Source organism: Amphiura filiformis, chromosome 16 (genome assembly GCF_039555335.1).
Source record: "Amphiura filiformis chromosome 16, Afil_fr2py, whole genome shotgun sequence".
Classification (NCBI taxonomy): domain Eukaryota; kingdom Metazoa; phylum Echinodermata; class Ophiuroidea; order Amphilepidida; family Amphiuridae; genus Amphiura; species Amphiura filiformis.
In genome coordinates this window covers 20105386-20120773 of record NC_092643.1, presented here as the reverse complement: position 1 = coordinate 20120773, position 15388 = coordinate 20105386, and the positions used below count along the sequence as shown (strand labels likewise).

The following is a 15388-nucleotide window of genomic DNA, read 5'->3' as shown; positions in this document are numbered from 1 at the left end:
ATGATTGTCCGTGATAATTATGGCTTTGTTCAGGTTTCTTATATTTTGATAATTCCTATGCTTGATGACTAACATGAGTAATGGTCATTGGTCACATTGCATTTGGATCATCTGAGTTATTCAACTTTTGCTATTCATAATCTTGGACATAAAAGATGTGTGTCATAATTAATCGGTTTGTGAAATCACACATGATGACAATGCCCTACTTGTTCTATAGCTACATTGTAATGTCTTGTTTTCCTTGAAAACATTGAAATTAACATTTATAATGTAATGTGGTTTCTTAAGAATAAACTTAATGCTGATTGAGGGCTATGAAGGGAGGAGTGAGAAGTATGTTTGTGTATGTATGTTTCACTGAAACAATAGAGAGATGTGTAATGGTATCATTTGTTAGTGAATGCTGATTGGTTAAGAAAGTTTAGTGTCTCAGGCCTTCATTTTAGAAAATAGCAGGAGCTCTGTTAATCACTCTCCTGAGTTTACTTAGGTCCTCAACAAGGAGCTCAATCTTTTAATATCTAATATTAAAACACAGGGATTCAAGTAGTGAGGAGCTCCGTAAATCATACTCCTGAAATGTTGTTACGGAGAGCTGTAGGAGCTCTGGTGCTATTGAGCTCCTCAAAAATGAAAGTCTGGTGTCAAGGTGATTTTGAGAGTTGGAGAGGAGAGAATGGTACAATTGATTTTTAGATAGACTTATGATGCTGAAGAGTATAACTTAAGTACCGTAATAGTCAAGGCTCTCTTCCTATAGATGGCAATATATCTATAAGACTACATAGGTGTAGAAATACAAAAACATGTGAAGTTTGTGAAGCTTTGTTAAATATGTAACTCACATGCTACCCAACCAACCAACTTCCCAACACTGCTGTTTTCCTTGTTTTTTGCCAAAATATGCCTCTGGTTAAACATTTTTTAGGTCAACCATTCAATGACTGTATACTGATATAATGTTGCCAAAATTAGTGAAGGGAGGGGGGGCGGAAGAGGATAAAAATATTTTGGGCGAACCATTCAAAATTTGTTTGTGTACTGATATAATATGTTGCTAAAATTAGCGAATTACTTCATCCCTCTTGTCTTTTTTTGCGTGATAATGAACCAAATTTTGTAACTTCTTGAAGTATTAATATTTCTAGAAATATGTGTGCATTGAAATTTTTTTTTGAAGATTCTTGAGCTCCCTGGGCAAGCAAAATTGGGATCAACAATTAACAATTTATTTGGCAAGAAATATTTTTACCAGTTTGGAGCGCCATTCTGTATCACAAGCCCACAACCATCACTGATATTCCTCTGCTTTATAAAAATGAATTTCTATTGTAAAACACTCTTCTTTTATTATTTCTTTGCAGAATCAATCCTGAATTGAAGAGGATCCATTCATTATGACAGAAATAAGGGTCCCTTTCCCTCATTCCTGGACGGACTCTCTACTTGAGCAGAAAATGAAGCATAAAGATTCACTGTCTGAACTATCATCAAAACCAGCATCTTTCCAGTGTGATCAAAATGCCAATATGTCCGACTCATCACAAGTGCCAAGAGAACTGAATACCAAATCCATCCTTTTTGATGAGCTTACAAAGTCAGCTCAAATTACCAAAGGTCCTGGGTTTGTGAGTAAAAATCTGGATCCAATGACAAAAGAAGATGACACAAATCGAGATGATAAGAATAAACTTGATAAGATGCTGATGTCAAACATCCAAGATGCAGATGGGTTTCTTCATTGTCCTTTCTGTAATCAGAAGTTTGAGAAGCTAAAAGAAGTCACTCAACATTACTTTATGACACATATGGGTGATAAATCTTACTGGAATCAGCATCTACAACTTGGTCTTGATGTGGCAAAAGATTATCAACTGAAACCATTAAGAGATAAATGTGTGGAGTCATCAACTCAGTTAGATCTTAAACAATTGACAGATTATGTTGTCGACGTTGAAGGGAAATCCACATCCCTTCTTGATTTGGCAATGAATATTGATCAACTTGATGGTGATATTCTTGTACCGGATGCACTTTCTGATCTTGAATCATGTGCGAAAGATGGGGATGGAACAGAACACATTACACCCGTTTCCATGGCAACAACTTTTGCACTAAAAAGCAGCTTTGTAAACGGTCATCTTGAACCAGGTAATGTTCCAACAGTATCTACTAGCCACGCCCTCAATCCGAATACTGCATCTGCAAATACTGAAGATGATCAGAGACAAATTCCATCCTCTGTAGATGATATAAAACTTGAAATTTCTTCAACAGACCAGGCATTACATATTTCCCCAACCTCAACATGCTCTGATGGAAATCTACCAATAATTACAAAAGTTGAAAGTTTGGCAACTAATCAATATAAACATGATGCTAAAATACAACCTCCTCCAGCAAATGGTGATGGTCTGAAGCAAACTAACGATAAGAAAAGCATTCTGAATGTTGCTAATAGCAATCAGATTGCAAAATCTTCCAATCAGACAGGTGCATCTTATACAGGACCATGTCCAGTCAACAGGGTACCACACGGTCACCTACATCCAAGGGAAAGACGCTCTGGCAGCTGGACAACATCTGCACTTGTCACAAAAGTATATCTCTCTAATGCGAAAAGAAATACTACCCACTGGTGCCCACTGGCAAACATGGATTACAAGTATGAACCATCTCCGACGGAATTAGTCGTGTTGGAAGAGATGAAATCTCGCAATTCTTCCTTCTGTCCATATTGTTTAGACAAGTTGGGTTCAATCAGCGAGGCAGTGGAGCATGTGGCTCTCCATACTAAGAAAGCGCCATATGTTTGTAAATGCCAGTCCAATTGCAGCTTCAGAACCTGTTATTTTGATATCCTGCAACGTCACATTATAATGCATCATAGCAAAACATGCTCTCCTGCTGTGCATGCAAACTTGGAGGCAATACCAAACTTTTCTGTTGACTATTCTCAAAGAGTCTTTCTACCTGAGCAGTTACCCATATTTTCCCAAACACAAAATACACCAGTGATGAGCGGTACCACCTGTCGTGAATCACAGCCAAATCAGACAAGTAGTAATACCAGCCGTGAATCACATTCATGGCCAAATCAGCAGCTGATTAGTACCCCAGCAACAAACCGTACTACGAGTTGCGAGATACAGCCAAATCAACAGTTGACCAGAACACCAGAAACAAGCACTAGAACGATCAGCCGTGAATCACTGCCAAACCAGCAGCTGATAAAGACACCAGAGACAGACAGTACTACCAGCCATGAATCACTGCTAAATCAGCAGCTGATCAGGACACCAGAGACGGATTATACTACCAGCCGTAAATCATTGCCAAATCAGCAGCTGATCAGGACATACCATATTACCAGTTGCGAGTCACAGCCAAATCAGCCATTAATCAGACCTATGCTTGTTCCTCTCTATGCCTTTCCAGGGCCATATAATCCATATCAAAATATGGTTCAGCCACCCCAGCAACTATTTCCACCAATGGGACACATTACTAGTCAGCCAAATCATCCAAGTCCAATTGCTTGCAGCACAGCACTGCATTCCAGCAATGGTGGAGACCAAACAAGTCCTACTATTAACAAGCCTGATCAACCCACACCCCCTTCTATGCCACATACCTTCCGCCATTTCAGACTCAACAGTGGAAACCACAGTCCTAAAAGAAAGAAGAGGACTATGCATTCCAACAATGTTACATGTGGAGACCAAACAAGTCCTACTATTAACAAATCAGATCAACCTGCACCCTCTTCTATGCCCCATATCTTCCGCCATGTCAGACTCAACAGTGGAAACCACAGTCCTAAAAGAAAGAAGAGGACTAACAAAGATAACCATAAAAATCACGGTAACCATGACAACCAAAGTGCAACAACTTTAGGTCAAGTATTAAGTTCTACCTTAGCTCCAGTCAGTACTGACATGACCAGTCATAATGACAAAATCCAAGTCTCAAGCCAGGAGACGACAAGTCTTCTAAACTCAAAGCTGACATCTATATATACATCAGGATGTCAACCTGTTAGAAACCAATCAGGATGTCAACCTGTTAGAAACCAACCAATAAGTACAAATCATTTCCATGGCAACCGACATGCAACTTGTGACATTATGAATGGAAACCCTTTGGTTGCTAGTCTGCTGGAATCATCAACTCATCAACTTTGTAAGTGTATATTTTCTTCATCCTTTTTATTCAAATAATTGTAAATTTAATAAAACCAAGATAATAACTTGCTTTTGTATCTGACAGATTACCTTTCCTATTAATCAGTGGCAGTGCCAGGGGGCATGAGGGAAAATGCCCTCCGGTTAGAACTCTTCCCCCCCCAGTAAAAACTAAAAATTACATAAATATTCACTTTTTGCAGCTATTTTGCACAAAATTTGATTTCCCCCTAAAATTCACTTTGCCCCCCCATGCCCCCGAAAAATTTAACTGGCGCTGCCACTGTTTTTAATGTATATAACATCATAACTGCACTGTTAAACGACGGTTCTGTAGCATTTTGTTCCACTTCAAATGTCTTTGAGTTCCAGTACAAATAAGCAAAATATTCAAGACTTCCTTTAGCCATGTGCAAGTTTTAAGTTTATTATTTGTTGCATCATGGAAGTACTCTCTATAGTCAAATGCAGCAAACCTTTGACGAGCGCGACTACCGTGATGTTGCAAATTCGGCGCTAACAACGCGTACGGCGCACAGTTCATTCATAAATTTCCACTCGGCAACAACAGATCGCCTCAGCAGCCAATCAGAGACAAGTGCGTGCAACGCAGAAAATATGCGATGTATCCTTACAATACGCGCTCGTCAAAGGTTTACTGCATTTTAGTATAGTACTTCCATGGTTGCCTAAATTAACGTGTGATGATCAGGGCTATTATGTGACTATGCTTATTATTTGCAAAACTGCATTTCATATCATACACCTTCCATCCAGTGACAGCAGAAGCATTAAAATTTAGGGGATAAGCATATTTAGTGTTACTGGGGCGCTTGGCATGCAATGCAAAAAATGGTAAATTTCGCACTATTTCCACTATTATTTCCACTATTTTTTTATTTTGGTAAATTTTGGTATTGATGGGTCAGTGCACATGAAGCATATCAAATTTTGTCATTTTACCCTATTTTACCCCTAATTGGCATAATTGCTTATGAATGAGTTAATTTGCATAAATGCTAATTAATTATGCAAATATGCAAATTAGTTGGTAGCATTTATCGTTCCATTTATTGCAATATTGTGAAAAAGTAGGCCTATACTTGTGTGACCTGGGTCTAATGTAATGTTAATTCAATGCATTGAAATTGAATTGAATTGAAATGAATTTTGGGCGATTTTCATTTCAATGCATTGGAATTGAATTGGAATTGAAATGAGTGGGCTTGGGCATGAATTGAATTGGATTGGAATTGAAATCATCGTGAGCAATGAAGAATTGAATTGGATTGGAATTGAAATCATGTTGAGTGATGAAGAATGAAGTGGAATTGAAATGAAATTCAGCTTTGATTTCAATTCACAAGCAGATGTCTGTGATTCCAGATCATTCCACCTGTAAAAAGTGCCCTTCCCCCATTCTGAATTCTGGTACACTTCCAGGTCTTTTCACACAAGAGACATACATTAAAAATTTAGCATCAATAGTGTTACAAAACATATTGCAACTAAGTATTCTGGAAAGCTTTCATTTAAAACTGATAGCATAAAATACACATATATTGAAGAAAATTAAAAGTATGATATCAAGTCAAACACAGGTATAGTTAAACTTTTTAAGACTTTTTTAGAGTTCTTCTTAATCTTTCTTTAGAAGAATATCTACTGTCTCTCTTGTCATGTGGAAAAATTATAGGTTCTATGTTCATAAAGATGCTGATATCTTCTAATATGATGCAAATTGATTCTTAGCATTTCCAATGTTTTAAATTGCTTGATCGAAAATGTGAGTATGAGATCCCCCTCCAACTTGCCAAAGATCTAAAACTTTTGGCACTAATCATAAAACCCCTATTTTTCTCAAGCTCCTAATTTTTATGCTCAATGTACATTTGAACAAATTGTGAGAAAACCATTAAAGAAAATGTTTATATCTTGGACAGGTTTTTCACACTTTTTCAAAATTTGTGGGTTTTGGGTGTAAAATCTTAGGAGGAGCAGGAGACAGTTAGGGGCTATGTAATAGTATCAAAAGCTTGATTTTTGATATCTTTAATGTGCATGGTGGACAAGAAGTAAAGACAAATATTAGGAAGTCAGTTACCTAGGAACTAAGAAGTTGCATAAAATAGTCAAGGATCACTCGCATTGTTTGAAGTGAAAAGTGAGTTAACATGACAAAATCATCTTCTGTTGAAATGCTTTTGTGACAAGTAGTTTACTTGATTTTGACTTTATGTTGCCTACTCAAGTGTTATAAAATTGGTACTAAAATTTGCACTGCAAAAACAGTGTCTAGATATTAAACACCATTCTAGATACAATCTTGTCCTCGATTTGTAATGATGTCTAAATTTGATGCCTTGTGTTTATATTAAACACTTGGTGTTTTGAAGTTTGAAATTTGTGTTTAGATTTTACATGTGTTTACAAATCGAGGACAAAAAAATGTTCAATCTCTAGACACAGTTTTTGCAGTGTGCCTTTGGTCAATTAACACAAACTGCAACTGTATTGGAATTGGAATTGAATTGGAATTGAAATGAATGCTCAGAATTGAATTGAAATTGATTAGCTGTTAATTTCACTGCATTGGATTGGAATTGAATTGAAATGATTTTGAAATTGAAAAATTGAATTGGAATCGAATTGAATTAATTGTAAAACAAGGTGGATTGAATTGGAATTGAATAACAAGACTCCAGGTGTAGAAAGAATTGAATTTGAATAGAATTGAAATCAATTTTCTGGAGTGAAATAACAATAATGTAGAGCCCTGTTTTTTCACCAAAAGTGTGGTGACAATTTATTGTAATCAATCTCATTTGTATTTCATCTCCAGATAAGGATGCTAACAAATCCAAAGATGATGTAGAAGATGCAGAACTCAGCAACCATGTTGTCAATCAGGTAGGGAATAGGTAGTTATGAATGTGTGATAATGTTTTACATTTGGAATATCTTCAGAGTTTGTACGGGTGTGTGTTCAGAGTGGGAGGGTGACAGATTGCTCCTGTAGTCTCAAAATTTGGATAGAGCAACTGAAAATTCATTGTAAATAAGATCTTTTTTTAAATAAATAACTAGTATGGTAGTAGTAGTACTGCTACTGTTTTTGCCCCTCAGACCGACTGGTTATTCATACTCTACCTGACACACAGATGCATATAGTGTCATTGAGATTTTGAGACATAAGAATCAGGCAACTTCCCCGATCAAAATTAACTTTTGGAAGTTTCCATCAAAAAAATCTGAAAAATGGTTGTTGCTTCTCAATCAGACTCCCTTCCCCCACAATTTGGCTGACACAACCCCCCCCCCCAAGTGGCGGCAAAGTATCTATCAATACCTTTCCACGTCTCTCGCCTTCCTTCATTGGATGAAAACCATTGCAAGTAGCTTCATGAAACTACATAACATTCATACAAGGTCCTCAAGGAAATACACAGAATAGAATATATAATAGAACTCATGTACATAAGCAGGACTTTACCACTCCCACTTGTGGTTTGACTTTTGAACACACATAAGATGCCTGATGTCCAAGATTCAGTGTGGCCAAAGTTGAATAACCCAATTTCAATCATGTGACCTGACCAAATCTGACCAAATCTTGGCAAGTCTGTCCTCTTGTCATCCCCTGAGTCATCAAGCACTGAAAGTTCATTATTCTGGAGGAGATGAAGAAAATACCCCAAATACATGATAATATTCAATTATTCATATCGTAATGTTCAATGGGTTTACCCCCAATGTGCATGATATTTCCCTGGTGGGGGAAATAGCAAAAACCTTTGTTTTGACTTATTATTTGTCAGAACTCAATACATAAATGCAATACATATGGAAATATAAATTTGGACAGTAGTTTTCCTTGAATGATTTCCTTTGGCATGTACTACCAAGCAGAATAAAGTGTATTATTTAAGCAAAATGATCAAAACTGGACACATAATATGGCCTGGGCCTGAAGGCTCCAACTTGCCTTTATATAAAGCATATTGAATCATCATATTAATAAATCTAATATCCAAACTTTTCTTGTATCCTGTTTCACATGATTTCTCTTGACTGACATGATTTCTCTTGACTGACCTTCAACACAGATTTTTCATTTGTTATTATTTATGCAGGATGCTGATGATAAACAACAACAAAGCAGCCATGACAACCACACATCTGCTCCAAGAGAGATTTCTGGTACATCATCCAACAGAATGTCTTCAACTCCACCAAGTCTGACTTTGGCACCACATTGTGGCCATGAGAGACCCTATCTCCCAACAAAATCCCCTATCAACACCAATCTTGGTTCTCCAGATGAACCTACACCTGACTCAGTTTGCTCAGACCCCAACAGCTTCCAATCTAGACCTGACACAGTTTGTTCGGACCGCAGTGCCTTTGAATCTGGACCTGGCGCAGTTTGCTCAGACTGCAGTGCCTTTCAATCTAAACCTGGCACAGTTTGCTCGGACCGCAGTGCCTTTGAATCTAGACCTGACTCACTTTGCTCGGACCGCAATGCTTTTGCATCACTCGCTCAGATGATATCAGAGGTCACTGACCCAGTGCCAGATGAAAAGGCTATTACAACAAACAAGCTTACAATGGTGGACGCTGATGGACAGGTATCTAATGTTGAGCTTGTTAGCGCCAAATATGAGGAGAGATTCGTAGAAAGATTGCATCATGGGAAGAGAAAACGAAGAACGGATAAAACTGGTTGTGAAAAGAGAAAACGATTAGTCTCTAGTCGGGTTTCGTTAGTAGACGATGACGGTGGAGTCACAAGTGTGGAACTTATCAGTTCAGATTGTGATTCATCTGATTTGAAGAAGAAAAGGAAATTTGTTAAACTGTTGGGCAAAATGCATAAACATTGGAGAAAACAATTCAACACTAGTTCTGCTGTTCGTACAGGGGTATCGATTATGAATGATGATGGTCATGTGTCGGATAAGACATGTATGAATCGGGAGAATGAGGGAACTCATGAAATTATGAATCCATCTCTAAAAGTAGGGAGTGATGATCAGAAGTATCCAATGTTAATTAACAATAATACCATGGAGGTTCCGAATTCAGCAGTCTTCAAAGAGGTGATGCCAGTGATAACACATGTTGTGTCATTGAACTCAACATGATCAATGTAGCAGTTAGTCTTAATATGAAGCATTCATTAGATATAAGTCAAAATTCACAAGAACCATTTGGACCATGGTCGATCCTCATCAATTTTGATTTGAAACTCAAATAGTTTAGCATATCGACAACTTGGATTTCAAATCAACAACTTAAGCATTGTAATATGTAAAACCAAGTGTATCAAACATTTCTGAAATGTCCGATCAGATATTATTAATATTAGATTTTAAAACAAATATACACTTCAGAAATGCATGATGCCCTTAACCTAAAAACCACATGGCTCTAATTTACCAGGAAAAGAACAGAATTGCTTGATAGACAAGTTTGATTTTTGGCTAAAATAGCGTAAAAGTTTTTTGCAGGCTGCAAATTTGACTCGATTAAAACGGGCTACTGGCCTCTTATGCTGCTGCATTTTCTTAAACAGTATTATAGAAATAAAACCAATGCATTAAACACTTCAAAAAACTAAGTTCACCTTTACATTTGACCTTATTTTGACCAATATTAATTAATTGGCATTATACCAACAATGAGAATTTGAACCCAACAAGTGCTTTCATCAGGCCCGTACGCAGGATTTTTTTTGGGGGGTGCTGATTTTGAAAAAGTGGACTTTTTTCCAAAGGGGGGTGCAATTTTTGTGAAAAGTGGACTTTTCCTCCAAATTTGGACCTTTTGACCCAAAACCGTAAAAAACCTGATTTTTTTGCTCGCTACGCTCGCAAATTCTTACATTTTGGGACTTTTTGTATACTTTTGCAAATTTGGGGAGGTGCGGTCGCACCCCCCTGCGTACGGGCCTGGCTTTCATGCATGACTGGGCTCATAATGATGACGATTCTGATGAATTGCCCATTTTAAATACTTTTGGTCAAAGTAAGGTCAAATGTAAAGAGTAATTTCTTTTTTTGAAGTCTTTATTTAGGCTTAGGTCTGACTGTGTATTTAATGTTACACTGGTCCACTTTTTGTGACACTTTTTAAGACTTCAAAAAAGGACAACTTTTGCCAGGATAGGCTATTAAGAGAAGATCTCTGCTTTTATATTTTCTTGTTATAATAGGGCCACAAAATAAATGGGTGTGTCAATAATTGCAACAGCTATTCCATTTAAAATCCACACTCCCCCTGTGGAAGATTTTGGAAATATCATCCACAGGGGAAGTATGAATTTTGAATATATAGAATATACAATTGGGCAACTTCCTGAAATACTCACTCCCCTGCAGTTGTGGAAGATGTAAAGCCATAATACAGGGGTGTATGGGTTTCAAAATGATTAACTCGGACCAGTTAATACATTTGAAAAACATACTCCCCCTGTGGAGGATATTTTCCAGGGGGGGATGAAATAGCCCAATCATATCAAAACCTTTCTATGTGAAAAGTAACATGTTTTTTACCCAAAATAATATTCACTGCGCAATGAAAAGCGAAAGTGACCTTGATCAACGCGAGTTCTGTGGAGTCATGCTAAAAATAGATCGTATAGTCTACATAAAGTCTCACGCTTGGTCGCATTTCACTATAATGCGAATTATGCTGTGCCATATAGACTGTGACTAAGACTAGCAGACCCAGCGAGTTATCGAAGGGACTAGAATTGACTTCTGATTAGGGGTACCCATAGTGTTTTTGTATAAGAGACTAAATTCAGGTCTATCATAACCATTTTTAGATGACCATTAGGGAAAATGTCTATACAGTCGTTTAACCCGAGGACATTTTTAATAGCGTAGCGCTATTTCGTAGAGTGACTGTTGGAACAGGGCAGGTTTGACAGGAAAACCCAGAAAAACTTGATTCCACGCAGGGAAAGGAACACAATTTGGAATAAATAAAAATTCAGGCGGGTTCGTGGAAGCACCTACAGCTTCAAAAAAATAATTTTAGGGTTAAGGAATATCTCAAGGTAATATAAGCGTGGGAATAGAATTCTGAGTTCACTAGTTCGAAATTGACGGCGATATAAAGAAAAAATTTGCCATTTTTAGCTAGTTTTCTGTTGCGTTTTGAATGGCCAAGTCTGTCATGGATTCACTGATTCTGAAATGTTACTAAAGGTTTTGATATGCTTTGCCTAAACCCTGATAAGGGTTACATGTGGTCATTTTTGCCCCTACTAACTCTATATGCACTATTTATTATAGTCCTTAGACCTTCCTCGAGTCAGTAAAATCAAATTTTGAGATTTTTTCAGTGTTGATTTTTGCAGGAATCTGTTATGCTAATTGGATTCCTTGCATCATTTCCTTTTTGAAAATGTTTACCTTTATCTAGCCTACTTCTCATCATTACTGACATTACATAATTTAGAGATAAAATACAATATACCAAAATTTAATACTGACTTGAGAAAGGTAGTGGGGAGCAGGCCCATAACCAGGATTTATTTGGGGGCTGATTTTAAAAAAGTGGACTTTTTTCAAAATTTGGACCTTTTTGATCTGGGGGCAGATTTTGAAAAAGTGGACTTTTTCCCACAATTTGGACCTTTGACCAAAGGAAGGGCATAAAAATCCCTAATTTTTTTCGCTCGCTACCCTCGCAAATGGGACTCTTTGGGTAAAAAAAGGGGACTGGAGCATTTTGGGATGGGAGGGGGGCGTCTGCGCCAGCCCCCCTGGTAACAGGCCTGGTGGGGAGTTTCCTAGCAGTGGTGTAGCCAATGGAGCTCCCCTCCCATGCACACAGTCCACTACCGCCACCTTCCACCCTCCCCAGTGTGATATATGTACCGTATTTCCTTGAATAGTCGCCCCGAGGGCGTTTTATTTTCCAAAAGGGGGACATTTATTAAAGGCCATTTTTAGAACAATAATTCCCATTAAAATCATCAGGTAAGCTTAAAACCCACGCTGAAATGATGAACTATGAAATTAGGAACGACGACTTCTGGGTTTACAACTAGATTTTCGCTAATTACTGACGTCATTAGCGATCATGTATGCACCTTGGTAAGCTTACAACACAAGATAGCATGGAAATATCACCATTTTTGGTTGATATTTGTGGTGGGGCGTTTATTTGAAGGGGGGCAACTATTCAAGGAAATACGGTATTTGTAATTTCTGTAGGCCCCTTTTGTCCATTTTTGTCAAATCCCCATCCACCTTGAAAGGGCTTGCAGCCACCTGCATTTCCTCTTTTTCCCGGCCTACTGGTTCTGTTTTTAACTGAAACATCATTAGCTATTTGATATTCTGCATTTGTCAATAATAAATAATAATTGCATTTATACAGTACAGCGTCTTTCATATGTTTTCTGTATACCAAAGCGCTTTACATTTATCTCACTATCGTTAGAATATGTCAGCTGCCATACAACGCCAAAGGCATGCTCATGCCTTTGGGTGGTGCTCAATGGACAATATTCATAACAGCTCACTATTTCACCCCTGGGTAGAGAGAGGCAAGGAAGGTAAAGCGCCTGGCCAAAATGCACAACACAGTGGCACCGCCAGGGCTGATCCCGCAATCCTCCGATTGCAATAGTTGTTAAAATAAAATGATTAATTTTGATAAGACAAGATTGCTGGTTCAATAGCAGGTCATAATTTTGAAACTAATTTTTTAATGTACTTGCTAAGAAAGAATTATTGTATTTTTGTAACAATGGCAGTGGTGGCACCAAGGAGAGCCAGTGGCAGCGCCACAAATTTTTTCGGGGGTGGGTGGGGGGGCAAAGTGAATTTTAGAGGCAAAATCGCTGCAAAAAGTGGGAATTTTCTTAATTTTTAGTTTTTACTGGAGGGGCAGGGGCAAGATTTGTGACTGGGGGGCATTCCCCCCCCCCTCCGTGGCGCCACAACCAAAGAAAGCCTTTGCCCTTTGGCCATCCCCTCCCTGGTGCCGCTATTGAAATTTATATCCACTTTATAACAAATAATAATATATAGCTAGGACTTATTTCCATTTGCCAAAAGAAGGGCAACATTTTTATTCGTTATTTATTGTGTATTTTGTACCAATATTTGTATTCACTTCATCAAAATATGATGCACACAATAAACTGAAAGCAACAATTGAAATGTTTAATGTTATACTTGTGTGTTTGTGGTTTTTTTGTAGTTTTGGTACTGCCTGTGGCACACCTCGTACCGACATCGCCCGGTTAATAATTACATTATACAAGCAGAGACGATGAAATGAATACACGGGATCGATACACGTAAATGTGCTATGCACGATTGATATTCAGACGATAAATCTTTGGATACCGGGTGGTGGAAAATGATGAATATCTCCCGTAAATGATTTCGTATAAAGAAACCAGATGTGGTTCCTTGCACTTGAATATATATATTTTGAACAGATATGATAGTCGTTAGTTTGCGCTTTGAGAGAGTAGCTTGCGTATTGAGCTGAAAAAGTGACCAAAATTCAAGATTTTAAATAGCGCAGCGTAGACCCTCGTGGAGGTAGTCTCGGGCCAGACTGTATGTGGCTATCACGAACATACAGGATCGACCAGTGTCAGACCGACTGACACAAACTGGCTGTGTAGCAGACTATCGTAGAGGCAATCTATAAGCAAATGACAATGGCGAATGTATGCTCGCTGACCGTACAGAGGTCAGTCACAGGCTAATGACGTCATTAGCCTTAGTCGGATGTCCTTCAGCCCACTATGCATTTAAAAACTATTAAACAGGTGGCCATGCGTGGCTGTGGATTCAACCTACCATGACATTTTCTGCCATGAAGATATCGGGGCGATGACACTGTGGGTAAGGTAAAATTGAGTGGCAATTAAGGCCCATTGATACCCCTGCCCTGGGTATATACTGCATGACCAAATTAGCACCACAGGCGCTTAAACATGCATGGGGGCTTATTAAAATTATGAAATGAAAGTTACAAATGGGAATTTACACACATTTGCATTCAAAATACAGTGTAGTCTAATAATATATGCTGTCAAAATCAAAGGAAATTGTATCATACATGAATGTTGCACTTTTTTTTGGGTTTGGAGCCGGGTGAACTATTTTGGGGAATTAACAAAATATTACATTGGTCCACACTCTAAGGACCGTTCAACACTTGTTGGGGGCCTGATGCAAAATGGGGGGGGCCTTGAAAGTTTTGACCTTCCTAAGGGGGGGGGCCTGAAGAAATTGACCACAAATTTTCCCAGGAAATTGAGTTTATAATGCTTTTCTATGGGGTTGAACCATAATTTTCATGTCAAAAAGGGGGCCTGAAATTTTTGAGATCTGCAAACTGGGACCCCGAAATTTTTTTGCGTCAGACCGTACCTAACAAGTGTTTGTGAATGGTCCCTAATTTCTTTTTTATTAGAATCCCTACTCATTATTTTAGATTCTGTAACTATTCGTTTTGTACTTTTCATTTTGATCAATTATCAAAATGAACAGTTTGTTTTATTTTAACAATCTGACAAGATCTCCAACTCATTAGGGGCTGTGCAATAATTATGATGGGGGGTAATATCTCCAAATATCGCTTGCCCCTACCTCTCGGCCTGTCAAAAATCGCTTGCCCCCTCTCGGCCTGCCAAAAAATCTTTGCCCCCCCCCCTGCACATGCCAAATTTTTTGGATCCCAATTTGCAAACCTTATGATCTAGGCCTACATACATTTTGCGAGTGCAGCGACCAGGAAAATGTGCAATGAAATGTAATGAAATTATTACTTTCCCATCACCCGCCAGCATCACCTTTTCAATTTGACCAAAACTATTTTCATAAAAAAGTCAATTATCTGAAAATTGAGATGGAAATAATCAAAACTGAAACTCTCAAAGTGTCTGTTGATCATAATCAGCAGTTTTTCTTAGTTGTAGGGGTAGAGGATGTGGTAAATAATGAAAATTTAAGGATTACCTCATCTGGCTTATCATGTTTCTAGTGCCAATTACAAAAATTGCAAATTTATTTTCATTTTAATAAAAACAAATTCAAATCTTTTCTCAATCTGTTGCAAAATGTCTGTAATGATGATCTAAGCATTAATACCTGTTTTGAAATGGTCTATCATCAACAATATAGGTAATAGCCATGTAAATGAAAGTTTTAACAATA

At 37.9% G+C, this 15388-nt stretch overlaps 1 protein-coding gene across 1 annotated transcript; it reads left to right on the top strand.

Annotated features, from left to right (window-relative positions):
- Positions 1-1373: 1373 nt before the first annotated feature.
- Positions 1374-9843, top strand: LOC140135704 (uncharacterized). Its single transcript, XM_072157299.1, has 3 exons — positions 1374-4185; positions 7030-7097; positions 8321-9843. Exons 1-3 carry the CDS (start codon positions 1401-1403, stop codon positions 9332-9334), a joined length of 3867 nt encoding a protein of 1288 aa, XP_072013400.1. The 5' UTR covers positions 1374-1400; the 3' UTR covers positions 9335-9843.
- The last annotated feature ends 5545 nt before the right edge of the window (positions 9844-15388 follow it).